General features: G+C 54.0%; 1 protein-coding gene across 27 annotated transcripts in view; it reads right to left on the bottom strand.

The window, feature by feature from the left end:
- CACNA1C (calcium voltage-gated channel subunit alpha1 C) overlaps positions 1–14012 on the bottom strand; it is a 654724-nt gene that overhangs the window by 80056 nt on the left and 560656 nt on the right. For all 27 annotated transcript variants that reach the window (XM_037014885.2, XM_037014891.2, XM_037014892.2 and 24 more), the window contains 8 exons: positions 10336–10442; positions 8255–8342; positions 7453–7560; positions 6642–6694; positions 6168–6314; positions 4580–4781; positions 3042–3200; positions 2353–2463 (listed from right to left, as the gene is read on the bottom strand). In XM_037014885.2, the coding sequence (XP_036870780.1) occupies positions 2353–2463; positions 3042–3200; positions 4580–4781; positions 6168–6314; positions 6642–6694; positions 7453–7560; positions 8255–8342; positions 10336–10442 (975 nt within the window). The remainder of the gene's footprint in view (positions 1–2352; positions 2464–3041; positions 3201–4579; positions 4782–6167; positions 6315–6641; positions 6695–7452; positions 7561–8254; positions 8343–10335; positions 10443–14012) is intronic.

The following is a 14012-nucleotide window of genomic DNA, read 5'->3' as shown; positions in this document are numbered from 1 at the left end:
CCCAGTGACCCTGACCCTCTGTTGCCAGAGTCCTTTAGAGATTTTCACAGAAAAGACCCAGTTGCCTTTCTCTTTACACCAGGGACCCACCCTGGCCTGTGTGAGATGCAAAGAGCCCTAGGATGGCTCTCTTTTTTTCTGGGGGAAAGTTTCTCTTCTGATACCCCATCTTCTGACAATAAAAAACTAGGGGTTGAGGAATGAGGAGGTACTTTATAGTGTAGACCACCACAACCGGCTGCTTCCTAGGAAACTGGCTTGTTTCTTCATCTGCAGGATTTAGGCAGAGCATCTTTCAGGCTGAGGGCCTGCAGGTATCCATTTCATTCACTTCTTAGGGCAGATTTGCCCAACATGTCTCCTGAGCACGTGAGGCGTGATTCAGGGAGCCCACGGCAGAACTCTGCAGACCGCACCAGACATCAGCAGAAACATCTGAGTCAACTGTAGAATGACTCAAGCCTTTGAAATATTTAAACCATATGTTTCATGAAACTAGGTGAAAATGATGCCAGGTTCCCCACTAGAGGCTGTCATCATCTGAGACTGAAGCTCCCCGAACTAACCTTGCATCCCCGGCCCCACCAGCCATGTTGTTGTGGGATATGAAGCTGCCAGCACCCCTGGGCCACACAGCTTGGGATGGGGCCACAGGTGGGCCCTACAGAAGGTGTCCAGGGACCATTCAATTATCTGCTCTATATCAGGGCAAAATTTATGCCCCCAGATGGGACTGGGCTTGGCTGAGAAAGTGAAAAAGCATATTTGCTGCCCTGGAGGAGGTAGGAAAACCCCACTGTTATCACCTAGTTACGTTCATCGGGAGTCTCCTTCTCTGAACAGCAGCCATGATGCCTAGGGTCCTAGGTGTTCTCTGAGTGAGGGAGGAGTCAGCCTCGTAAGAACGTTGTTTGTCTCATCTTTGAAGTCCCTCAAAGGCTTCTTTCCTTTTTATGAAAAGTACCCAGCAGAATGCATGACGTGGAAGGATGGTGATGGCTTGGGGTGGGGGACATTACACTGACTGTAAAGTCAGAGACACTGGAGTCTGTTCCCAGGTCTGCCACTTAGTCATGCTGTAATTAATGTTACATTTAATTGCTCTGAGCTTCACTTCCCTCTTCCCTAAGATGAGGATGTTAATATCTGTCTTACAGGGGTGTTTGAGGATTACATCAGTGAAGTGGAGGCCACTGAGAAATGTCAGTTAAATATTGACTCAAAGAAGATTATGACTATTTGGCCTGTGAGCATGGGAACACAGACCAGGCACCCCACCCCAATTTATCCAGTACATGTGAAATTTTGAATAAAAATGGGATATATGGCCCAGGACTCTTCCTTTTTGTCTCCTGTTGCTCTGTGTTGCATCTGGAAGAGCTAGTAAGGGACAAGGAGAGGGGGTTCGGAAAGCTGGAGGGTGTTCTCCAGGCTGCGACTGTACAGTTCTCTTAGAACCAGCTCTCTCCTTCTCATTGCCCTCCAAAAGCCATTGCCATAGCCAGGGGGGCCCCTACACTGCTGTTACTCCCGCCCTCAGAAGGAGCTGCCCTTGTTGTGAGCCCTAGCGCAGTGGATGCTGGTGATTCTGACCTGTCTTCAGGGGCAGAAGATGGATGGTGTTGCCCAAAGCAGTTTGCTCCTCCATTATCCAGGAGAGTGGGGGTGGAGCTGGCCAGGGAGGGCACAGGTGACCCAAGGTGACAGGTAGCCCAATATTCCCTACCCTGACTCATTCAGCAATTGGTTCTGATCTTTTCTCCAAACCTATTTTTCTAGAAGTTGCTTTCAAGTAGCAAAGCACAGACTTTTGCAGGTACCTGCCCTTCCTGTACTGGGCAGTGCATGGGAGCAGTGATAAGCAAGATGAGCAGCCTCTGTGGTGAGGAGCAGAGGCCCCTTAAGCTGAACCCCGAGCCCTGAGCACACACAGCCTGGCTGGGCTTTTCCCATGAAGCTGGGCTGAGGAGCCAGTGATATGGGACTAGAGCAGGACAGAGGCCGAGTGGGTCTGGGGGCTGGGCCTGGAGAGGTTTGGTTCACCAGTCTGTGGACAGAGACAGGGTGGGAGATGGGAGGACCACCACCTGCCCCCACAGAAGGGGAGACTCAGCTCAGGAGGAGTGTGTGCCTTGTGTGGCCTAGCCACCATCTAGGCCATGAACTCAGATTCCATTTCAAGGAACTGGCCAGGTTCAACTCTTGGCAGGCTTAGGAGCTGGCGCATTTATTGTCAGAGAAGCTGTGGTCCTTCACCGGTGATTCCTGTCCCTCATGCTTCTTCACAGTCCCAGCACCCCCCACCCTACCCTCTGGCGTCTGCGTACCAGATGCCTGTTTTTGGGGGCCTACCTTGGGTTTGAAGGCAATGAGCTTCAGGACCATCTCCACAGTGAAGAGACCAGTGAAGAGCATGTTGAGGATGTTCATGGCGATTTTGAACAGGCAGCTCTGGCCATAGTGCTGCGGGCGGGGGAGGCAGGGCAGTGAAAACTAGGCAGCGACCGCCTGGCTCCCACCACCCTTCTTTTGAGGCCTTCCCGGAGGGGCCCCGTGGGCCGTCCGCCTCTCCACAGGCGTTCCTACGAGTGCCTCCCTGCTCTGCCATCCCTGAAGACACGGGGCACCAGGGTTGTGTTCCTGCTGTGATTGGTGATGACAACTTTGTGGGGACTGTTGAAATCAAGAGAATCTAGTGCGAGCTGATCTCCCTGAAGGCAGGCAGGCGCAGGGCCGGCCTCCACACCGAGTGCCTTACTGACACTACTGAACAGCTGGCCTTCACATCTGCTCTCCATTTCCTTCACTGTCTCCATTTTATCAACCCAGGGGCCTATGGGTGCTTTGATGAGGTCCCAGAGAGGAGGTCATTCTTGAGAAGGGACGCTGGTCTTCTCTAGCTGGGAGAAGAGGACAGTTCCGCTGTGCCTTCCTTGGCCAACATGAAGGTGACACACCGAACCAATCGTGCAGCCAGTTCCCACTTCCCACCCACCCACAGCCTTCTCCCCCAGGTGGGGACCAGGGCCCCTGGGACTGACCTGCATGGCTAAGCAGATGGTGTTGAGAAGGATGAGGACAAACATCAGGTACTCAAAGTAGGTGGAGTTGACCACATACCACACTTTGTACTGGTGCTGGTTCTTGGGGATGTATCTCCGCAGAGGCCGGGCCTTGAGGGCATATTCCACACACTGTCGCTGGGAGAGGCAGGGTGGGGAGGGGAGAGAGCCGGGTCAGCAGCTTGGAGGATGTTCGGGGGAATGGTGGAGGGAGGTGGGGTGCAGATGAAACTCTACACCCCAGAGGAGAGGTTCCCTGGAGTCAGAGAAATGATCTGTTCTAGCTCATTTCAAGTTTCAGGTGTATCTGCACATTTTTTTTTGATTTTCTAGTGCTCCCTCAATCGGGAGAGAATCTCCTCTCCTCAAGCTCCTTATCACGATCCAGTCGAGGGCTTCGTGTCTCCTCTTTTTCAGCTCAGGGTTCCTGGTGTCCTTCAGACACTCATCTGGTAAATACGTGGTCCCTGACTGCTCGTGGCTTCCACACTAGTCCCTTCCTGCGCTGCAGACCCCTTGGGGCATGTCTCCCCCAGTTTGTCTTTCCTGGCCTAAATCAATCTTCCTTACCTACCAGTATCCACAGGATGGGACAACGTAGTTCATGGGTTGGGGTGAGCTCTCGGGCTGACTGGGTTCTTGGGACTCCGGCACAGATCCAGGGCATTTCTCTGCACTGTGTGCCCAGACTCCCAAGCCAGGCACAGGGGCACTCCAGCCCATCGGCCTGACCCAGTCTGCCCCATACTGTTCTCTCCGTCTCTGCTATCATTCTCCTGACAGTAGATGAGGGTCTAATCACCTCATATCTGCAGTCCCTGGCTGGCCTTCTTTCCTCTCTCACTTCCAATCCTAAGTCCACACAGCAGCCAGGAGGATGTGCCTAGAGCCGAGATGCTGACGTCCAGCCCCGGGGGTTGGCTGGCCTACCTGGGGTAGATTCGCACTAGGCTTTGTGCCATGGGCAGGCCTTAGGCCGCTCAGATGGGCTCTCTCCCCCATGGACTCTTCCCACCAGGGAGCTGACCCCACTGCCTCCCCGCTGCAGCCCCCTAGCAGCTTCACTCATGGACTTGCTGGCACCTTGTCCTAGGCCGACAGGCAGAATGCATGACATATGGGCCCTAGACTCCTGCATCTGTCACCTTCTTCCCTTGCTTCACTCACAGGCCTCTGTGTTTATTTAAGAAACCATTTGATGGTGTTTTCCCAAAGCCATTCTCTTCCCCTCTTCACTCCCTCACTGCTCCAGTTTCTTTGCCTTTTGCTAGTTGGTGGTGGTGGTGGGGGCTTTCTAAAGCCAGGTCCAGGCAGGGCATGCACCACTTTTGCGCAGCTCGGACCTGAGGCCTGAGGGGCTGTTTGGTGAGGGGCAGGCCGGCGACCTCAGGACCTCCGGGGGTCTCTCTCCTGACCGGAGCCTCTCCTCTGGGGAGCCCCAGGCTACCACTGCTTTCGCTGCACACACCACCCTGCCTTCCCCTCTGTGCCTGCTCCTCTCCTTCCGGGGGAGCTACCTGGTTCTTGTCCAGCTCGCAGTTCTTGTACTCCTGCTCGCCCTGCTCTTGGAAGGTGACGATGACGAAGCCCACGAAGATGTTCATCATGAAGAAGGCGATGATGATGATGTAGATGATGAAGAAGATGGAGATCTCCACACGGTGGTTGTAGATGGGGCCCTTGTCCTCTGTGTGGGAGTCAATGGAGCGGTACAGCAGCCTGGAGGGGAAGACACCCCACGGAGGGAGCTGGAGAAGCAGGGCTGCCTCTGCAGAAGTGGGGCTGAGCCACAGCTAGTGACCCCTGGGAGCAGGTGTGCTGGAAACAGCTCTAGGCTGGGAGTCAGAAGGTCTGGGTTCAAGTCCCAGCTCTGCCACCTACTGGCCATGTGGTCTTGGCCAAATCCCTTAACCTCTTTGAACCTCAGATTCTTCATCTGTAAATGGAGACAATAATTCTTGACTTTCCCACCTGGCTAGGGCAGTTGACATAACCTATATGAAGGTGTTTGAAACTGTCAAGAACGATTTTAATGTAACATGAGGCATGGACATTGACTTTAAATACTGGAAATGGCAAATATTGAAACAGCTTTGCAAACTGTCATGCACTTGGAGGATGTTACAGAGAACTTAAATTAAATCCATTTGAAAGCAGATACCCATTCAGGTAGTGATACTCTATAAAAAATGACCCACGCTTATTCAGATCAATAATGGCCTGGACTTACACGTAGGTAGTTACGTGTGCCTGGGGCCCGGGCTGTGTTGCCACCAAGCTTGTCTCTCTTCACAGACAGGGACGACTCTTCTCCTTTGTTCTCTGCACAGCCCTTGGTCATTTTCTAGGTATCATCCGTGTTTTGCTATAATAATGGTGACTCTCATCTAAGATCACATGCTATCACTGACCTATAAATATTTAGAATTTCCTAACTTTTAGATTTTAATTTATCTGGGTATGTAATTTGGGGGTGTGTGTAGGGCAAACAGGTGTATTTGGAGCACCTGATGGGCAAGTCGCCTGGCAGAGGTGGTCTAGTATAGAGGCCGACTGGCTGGCCTAGGCATGGAAGAACTGCCTCTACAGGGGGGTCTGGGCCCAGGTTTCCATCCCTGTCTTACATCACTGTAAGTATAGACAAAGACATCTCTCGGGAGCCCAGGGCGGTCTAGTAAAACAGACATCTCCACCATCTTAGCCCACACTGAGTGCACGCTGGGAGTGGCCGTCTTGAATCTTGTGGTGGTCCAGGGGTCCACAGCTGAGAAACTATCCCCACACCCCACTCCCAAATGCCATGAGGGTGACAACAAAGACCCTTGTCAGTGTGGCTCACTCTAAGGTTGGAAAGGGGAGCTAAAAGAAGATCACTTTTGTTGGAATTTCTGAAATGTTGACATCTAGGAAAAGCAGAGGCTATGCCTCAGCAGTGGCTGTGGCCCACAGATTGTTCCAGGAGCACATCCTCGGCTCCTGGGAGGCCACAGGTGAGTACGAGTTCTGGGAAAGCACATGGGACTTTAATAACACTGGGGGAATATGTGTGGGGCCGAGGCTCTGGGCTCTGACATCAGGCCGGCGGGCCTTGGTCTGTGTACTCACTCTGGCCACCCCTCAAATGTGGAGACAGTGAAGAGGGCCATCATGGCTGCCAGAACATTGTCAAAGTCAAACTTGCTGTTCTCCCAGCTGCGCGCCTGGACGATGGGTTGGTCAACCTCCCCATCCTTGTATGTGATGTAGTTGCCCCTAAGAAAGGAGGAGGATGTCAATTCTGGGGTCTCTCATCTCCCCTCACACCTGGTCCACCAGTGACCCCTGGCTTGCTGGGGGGCTGGCTAGGTAACAGGTGACTGGCTAGGCTTAAACCCCACAGTTCCATCCTTGGGTTGCTGCAGAGGGTAAACCTCAAGTAGACAGTCTTACATGCTATGTTAGTGGGACCAAATTACCCACGGGTAAGGTCCAGCTTCCAATGCTGTGGGAGAAAGAGCAGGCAGTCCCTCACCCCACACCAAGCCCCCAGCCTCCTAGGGCTAGCCACCCCGGTACCAGCCACCCCCAGCCTGTGCTCACTTGCATTCCGCCTCAGTCTGTTTGGAGCTATCTGAACAGATGTAGAGCTTTCCCTGGAAGGCAGAAGAGCAACATGATTAGAGACGTTCGCTATCAATGAACCAGTAAGAGAATTACTGGTGATTATCTCTCCTGCCCAGCATGGTGCTAGGGATTTGGGACAGAAGTGTAGGGAGAGCAGAATCCAGGTGGGGAAGACATGACTCACATATGTAAGGCCACCAGTGAATAAAGATGCTTAGGGCCGTGAGTTCTGCTATAAGTCAACAAAAGGGCAACTCAGCCCATGAAATTCCAGGACTGTGGATGGGCCTGAGAGGAAGGGGGATGGTAGCTGGGCTTGGGGAGGCCAGGGGAGGTCAGGGAAGAAGCTTCGGACAGGAGAAGGGCAGACGTCAGGGGCAGTGCGGGAGAGTGCAGAGGCCAATGCTGGCGGGGGAGCGGAGTGAGAGATCTCACAGGAAACAGGACAGAGAAATGGCCGGGGAGGGCACACCCCATGCTGACAGCAGGGAGCCAGTGGGTTTGTGCAGGTGACTGACACAGGCTTTGAAGGCTGAGTCCCTCTCCCTTTCTTGCTGGAAGGGCAGGCAGCTTGAAGAGGGCGAGGTGGCTAAGGCCTGTGGAGCAGCGCATCCCTCCAAACGCTCCCCCTACTGTTTCGGGAGCTGAGAGGAGGGAGGTTGGAGGTGACGGTTATCCTGTCTGACCCAGGCCACTGTCCTCCTTTTGCTGGTCTGTCAGCTCCCTTTCCTGGTAATGCTGATGGGAGGAGAAGGGAGCAGGGCCACACAACTAAGCCAGGGCTTACCTTGAAGAGCTGGACCCCAATGCAGGCGAACATGAACTGGAGCAGAGTGGTGACAATCACGATGTTCCCAATGGTCCGGATAGCGACGAACACACACTGTACCACGTGCTGCCACAGGACAAGAAGGCAGGCATGTGTGCACATGTGTGCATGTGTGTGTATGCATGCATGTGCATGTACACATGTGCACACAGGTGCATGCATACCTGTACACAGGCATCCGTGTGTGCATGTACACACCTGTGCAGTGCAAGCACACATGTGCATGTGCGTGCATGTATGCACAACTATGTGTGTGTGTGTGTGTGTGTGTGTGTGTGTGTGTGTGTGTGATGTTTCAGGAAATGTTTGCAGCCTGAGCCCCCTCACGAGCCCCAGGCCTCCCTCAGGAGGAGCGCTGGCAGCTCCTTTGCACAAGTGCAGAATCAGACTCAGGGCCATGCACCGTCCCAAGGGCCCAGGCGACGGAGGCCAGTGGAACTCAGAGACCCCCACTGGGCTCTTGGTGACTGCAGGGACAGAAGCTCTGCTAGCTTCTCATTTTACATGGGTAGGAATGCAGGGACCTCATGTCCATGAGGCTCTCTGGGTCTGTGTGGAGGTCTCCTTTTTGCAAGGGTTTTGTTTAGAAGTTCAGATTAGAATGGCTGCCCGTCACTGTTCTGTTCCTCGTGGAACCAGGGCTTGAAGTGGGCTGGGAGGTGCGGGAGGGGCACCCAGGCCTGACCACCACCTCCTCTCTCTGCCCTGCCTCACCTCTAGGCTCCCACCCACCTGCAGGCTGGCTGACGCTTGTTCTCACCTTTAGTCCCTTGGCCCTGTTGATGGCCCTCAGGGGCCTGAGCACTCGCAGAACCCGCAGGATCTTCACGACATTGATGGCGCTGGACCTGGCAGAGAGAAGCAGGCCAGGCAGTGAGCATCCCGGGTTTGGTGGAGCAGGAGAGGATGTGGTGAGGAGGTGTCCTGGCAGGCTGATCCCAGGCCGACAAGACCAGGTAGTCACTTTTGGGGACTTTCTCATCCGGGGACCCTTCTCTACTCCCATTTCCCATCCTCTGAGAACCTGGAACTTGCCTGTGACCCTAGGGTTTCCCTGTCGGTGAGTAAACAATAGGAAAAGCAACTTACCTTGAATCACTATCAATGTAATGAGCTCTTAGGGAGTTTACAGTGTCAAAGGGAAGACAGACCTCAGCCCGCCACCTGCCAGCCTAGTTGCTGGGATTAATTTCCTGACTTCTCTGAGCCTTCATTTCTTCATCTGTAAAGGGGGACAGTTATCACCTCTCCTGGTTGTTGCAGGGATTAATGAGGAAACGTTATGTGAATCATCGAGCGGTGTGCTGGGCGTGTATTATGAACTGAATAAATGGTAGCTTTCATCAATATACCTGATGAAGCCATTTCTGAACTTAAGGAAATACTATACAGATGGCAGCACTTCCAGCCTTGTGGCTGGAGGTGGTGGGTGTTGGGGGGAGACAGTAGGTGTGGGTTCTTGGTGTGTGCCATTCCACCCGCATGTGAAGCCTGCTCTGGCTCACAGCACACTCAGGACTGGAAGGAATGAATCATGAATCATACAACAGGTTCCATGCCTGGGATGCTAGGGCCCAGACAGACGACGGCACCTAAATAATGTAAGACACACTGGCCAGTGCTGATTCCATTCCTTCTGTGGTGAGGACGATGTGCTCAAGGGGGAGATGGTAGAAAAACCTGTTTTCTCTGGTTCATGACTCATCTAAGTAAGGAATTCAAAGGGCATTCCCAGCCCCCCAGGATCTCAGGGAGGGAGCCTGCCCTGAGTCACAGTGGAAGGCATGCACGGGCCAGATGGGGGCACAGGCTGAGCAGGGATTCCTGGTTCAGGGTGAAGTATGGATTTAGTGGTAGTGTCAGGGTTAGCATCGAGGCCTGTGGGCTCCCAGGCAGACCTGGGGCAATTCTGTCAGTCATCACAGGAAAGGGGCTGGCTCCTGACGCCCCCACCTCCACTCTCTGTGCTGACCCTGAGGATACCTGCAGGGAGGGCGGACGGGCACTCCTCCTCTCTGCCATCCATGTGACCTGGGCAAGACTGTGTCCTGAACCTCAGACTTTCCTTCTACTGGGTGGTGAGAGCAGGCCCTGCCAACGCCCTGGGTTTCTGTGAGGGCCGCAGAAGCGTGCGCCCTATGAGTGCTTTCAAAGCGAAAGCACAGGTGCATGTTAGCAGCACACAGGACTGGGGGAACCAGCAGGCAGATCCTTCAGCCTGAGGAAGCTGGCAGCCTTGGCTGTATGGCAGAATCACCTGGAGAGCTTTTAAAACTCCTAAAGCCCAGGCTGTACTTCAGACCAATTAAATAAAAACTGGGGGGAGGGGCCCAGGCAAATGTCTTTTTAAAAGCTACTTAGGTGATCACACTGTGCAGCCAAGCTTGAGAAATATTAATTCTTCTCCCTCCCCTCTGCCCCCTCCTCTCTCACCAGGTGCTTTTACTGGACAGACAGGTGAGAGAAAGGGAGGGCAGGTGGCCCAGAAGCTCAGGCTGACCATGGCTGTGGCAGGCCCAGGAGCCGAGGGCAGCCATGGGCCCCGGGGGAGGGGGCAGAAGGCCCTGGACACACTGCTTTGATTATAGCTGGGCCCAGCCCTGCCTGTCATGGCCAGATCCAGATATTTAGGCATTCTTGCTGGATCAACCTGCCCCCAAGTGACACACCACTGAGGACACGGTCACAAGAAGTCAAAGCCTCTGTGTTGCACAAGGCTGTGCCCCTTGTCACATGGCAGTTTTGCTGGTGGCCATGCAGGAAGGCCCTCCAGTCCTAGCGGCCCTCTCTCAAACCCATTCCTAGCTGCATGGCCCCACGGACTGAGGGAGCCCTACTCACTGGATGCCGAAGGAGATGAGGGACACACTGACCACCAGCAGGTCCAGGATGTTGAAGTAGTTACGGCAGAAAGAGCCCTTGTGCAGGAAGGCACCATAAGCAGTCATCTGCAGGGAGGCACAGAGAAACCCGGGTGTGAGCCGTGGCCAGACTCCAGACACCAGGCCACTTTTTCGTCCCGCAGCAGCCGCCCCCGCCCCCACTGGGCAGGGCCTAGTTGAAGCACAGTGAGGGGACTGGTGGCAGGCCGGACTGCAGAAGGATGCACACGCAATCCCGGGAACGTGGCAATGTAGCTCTTACCCCCCATCAGGGAGTCCCCCGCCCAGGATGTAAAAGTGGCTCCTTCCACCCACCAGACCATGCCAGTCTCTTTGATCCTGTATCTGGCCCTTTTACATCAGGCCCGTCACCCCTGTCTCATTCTGCTCTGCCCTTCATCCTGCGTCCGTGGCTCCAGCCCTGAGGGGCCTGCCCAAACCAGGTGTCCCTTATATGCAAATTTCTCAAACTTCACTCCCAACACCAACACCATCTACCCTGGGGCCAGCTTAGGACACTAGGCATCTGGGGCAAGGTGGAGCATGCCAGAGGATGGCCAACTGTTTGGTTTTCCTAGGACCTCCCAGCTTAGTGCTGGAAGTCCTGGGTCTGGGCGACCCCTCACCATTGGGCAAACTGGGACAGTTGGCCACTCGAAAGCCCAGTGAGCAGTTCTACCAATAACTGGCAATTAGCATCCCTCCACCTCCCAGGCTTAAACAGGGCTTGCGATCTGTGCCAAATATTCGGAACTCAATTCTGTTGTCATATCTAGACTGCGTGTTCTTCAAGGTTGGGGCTGTGTGTTCAGAGGTGCGATGTGGTCATGATTAAGGGCACAGGTGCTGGGGCTAGGCTGCCTGAGTTTAAATTCCAACGATATCATACATCCTGGGGCAAGTTACTTAACTTTCTTATGTCTCAGTTTCCCCATCTGAGAAGTGTGGGTAATGATAACATGTCCTCTACAGGGCTGAGGCACCAGCTGAGTTGCACATGTAAACACTTAGGACATTGCAGATGTAAGCTCCATAGAAGCACTAGCTGTTGCCACAGAGAGCTGAACTTGGAGCCAGACAGCTTGGATGTGAATTCTGGAACCTTCCCAAATGAGGGAAGTTCACCTTCCTCATCTACCACGCGGGCATACTGTGCCCCGTCTCTGGGAGGCACATGCAGGAAAACCACATGAAACCCGGAAAACCAAAAAGGGAGGAACGATGGCGACGGTGACAAGACGTGGCTGTTACTGCCTCCCTCAGAGTGCAGTGTGGAGCCGCTGTAGACCCTCCACAAAGAGCCTGTCCAAGTCTGTTGACTTGAAATAAGGGCGAGTGGCTTTCCAGGTAAGGACTGAACGACTGTGGGCCATGAAGCGGCAGCCAAAGCGAACAGTGGGAGCCAGTGCCTGAGACAGAGGCTCCCTGGTCAGCGGGGGTCTGGTTCATCTCTCTGGGGTCAGAGCAGGCCCAGGGCAGCCTGTCCACAGAGCAACTGGAAAGCAGACACAGGGGAAGTGGGCAAAAATAGCTCTTGCAACCTAATTCTTTGCATTTCTCTTTGGCCACAGGCAGTCACAGGGGACCCAGGCACCTGTGTCCTGCAACGGCTTCTGGAAGTGGTGTGTTATGTAGGAGGCTCTAGCGAAATACATTTGCAGATTTCCCTGAAGCCCCACCATCTGGAGGGGCTCACTGTCCTGCTCCCCGAGATCCAGGGGACTAGACTTGGGCGGCTCCCATAGTTTCTGTTAACCAAAGAGCCGCTGTGTCTGCAGAAGGCCAAGCCCCTTCCCCAGAAACCTCACTTAGTCTCAGAAAAGGTACTGGGTCTGATCCCACCTCACTCCTGGCTGGCTACTATGGTGACACCACTGAGCTCCAGCAGAGCCCTCTGCATTCCAGGAGGCCTTCCTTGAAGAGGTGGCCGAGTGGGTTCACAGTGCCAACGTCTGTCCTGTGACCTTGGGCCCATGTTATCAGGGGCCTAGAATGAGATAAGCACTCCAGAAAGAGCATGTGTGTGTGTGACACAAGCCCAGGCAGAGACAGAGTAAGAGTAGCCACAGGAGAAAGGGCAAGGGGACAATGGAAAACAGAACATTTATTTGAAAATTACCTGTGGCATTCAGAGCACCAGAGAAGGCCAGGTTTACACACTCAGTGCCGTGTCCTTCCTTGACCCTGCTTTGCTGACTGCCAACCACCCAGTGCTTGCCTAAGCCACTGCCCAGGAAGAGCCAGCCTGGGTGCTCCCAGCCTGAGGAGAGTGGGAGCAGGCACAGGGGGCTGACTCTCTGAGTCCATCCCACCACAGGTGAGCACTGCCTCTCCAGGCAGCTCTTCTAGTTATTATATGTGCCTTATCTTTCATGACTTCTACTCACTAGGCCTGATTCCACCTCTTCCCTCTCAATGTGACATTCCTTTGCAGAACTCAGGCCAACTGTTGTGGTCCTACAAGCCTTTTCTTACAAGACCAAACATCCCCAGGTCTTCCAGCGGTTCCTGATACTAGACATCCCTCGGCTGACTTCGTCCATGCCATGGCAAGACATGCGGCTTCAGGCGGGGGTGTGGAGCATGGGAAGGAGGTGCATGGAGGTGTCTTGGGGGTTAGCGTTTATATCTAGAAGCACTCTGAGCATAAAGAGAGAAGAGGGAGTGTGGAAGGGAGGGAAGGGTCTTGCCATGACAATATTTGCAGAGAGCTTTTGCTTCCACTTCATGGCAATCTTAAAATAAAACAGCACCATTGAAGTCCACAAGGGAAGCTCTGTAGAGAGATCCTGGGGCCTGGGCAGGAGGAATTTTGGGTGTTTGTGTGCTTTCCTGAGTCTGAAATCCAGGAAAAATCAGCAAACTATGGAAAGAGGGTTTTACTGTGTGCATCTCAGTGCAGTCAGGCAACTCTTGGCCCACTCTCCCTGGTCAGACCTATTCTCCATGAGTAGAAGGGAAGCCCAGGGCTAGAAACTGGGGGTCTGTACAATTGAGCCTCTCTGGGACAGTGGAGGTGCCCAGCATGGCCCCATGCCAAGTGTATGTGGCTGTGACAGACTGTCCCATGCATTAAAGGGCCACTGAAGGGCTGGGCCATGATGGGGGAGTCCTAGCAGGGAAGGAAGGGTCTGCAGCCGGCATGGCACATGCTCAGCTGTGGACATCGGTTGGCATCAGCCCCGGGAAGGGGGAAAGGGAGCCTGGACTCCCTGGGAGGAGGTGTCCCAGGTGAGCGCCTGGGAAGGAGACGCTGAGCAGGAGCATGTGCTTCAGAAGCCACCCTCTGCCTCAGGGTGAGGGGAAGCCACCCCCTCGCTCTGAGAGAAGAGCTGAATGCACTTTCCCAGGCCTCAGAGCTCACACCCCGAAGGCCGAATGAACTGCCTTGGGGACACATGGTTCAGAGGCTCAGACACATGTTGGGGGGACTTAGAAAGAACAATAAAATAAGTAACATATTGATTACATATTAATATAAATAATAAAATAAAACTTAGACTCTCCCTCATCCCATCCATAAATGGGGCTACCAGCCCCCAGGCTGCCAGCAGAGCTGAGGCCAGGCCTGGCACCATCCAGCTGGGCTTGGGCCTGGGAGCTCCAGCTGCTCTCGGATCGGTGCTCACCCGCTGT

Source organism: Manis javanica, chromosome 15 (assembly GCF_040802235.1).
Source record: "Manis javanica isolate MJ-LG chromosome 15, MJ_LKY, whole genome shotgun sequence".
In the NCBI taxonomy this organism is placed as follows: Eukaryota; Metazoa; Chordata; class Mammalia; order Pholidota; family Manidae; genus Manis; species Manis javanica.
This window is presented reverse-complemented; position numbering and strand designations above follow the sequence as displayed.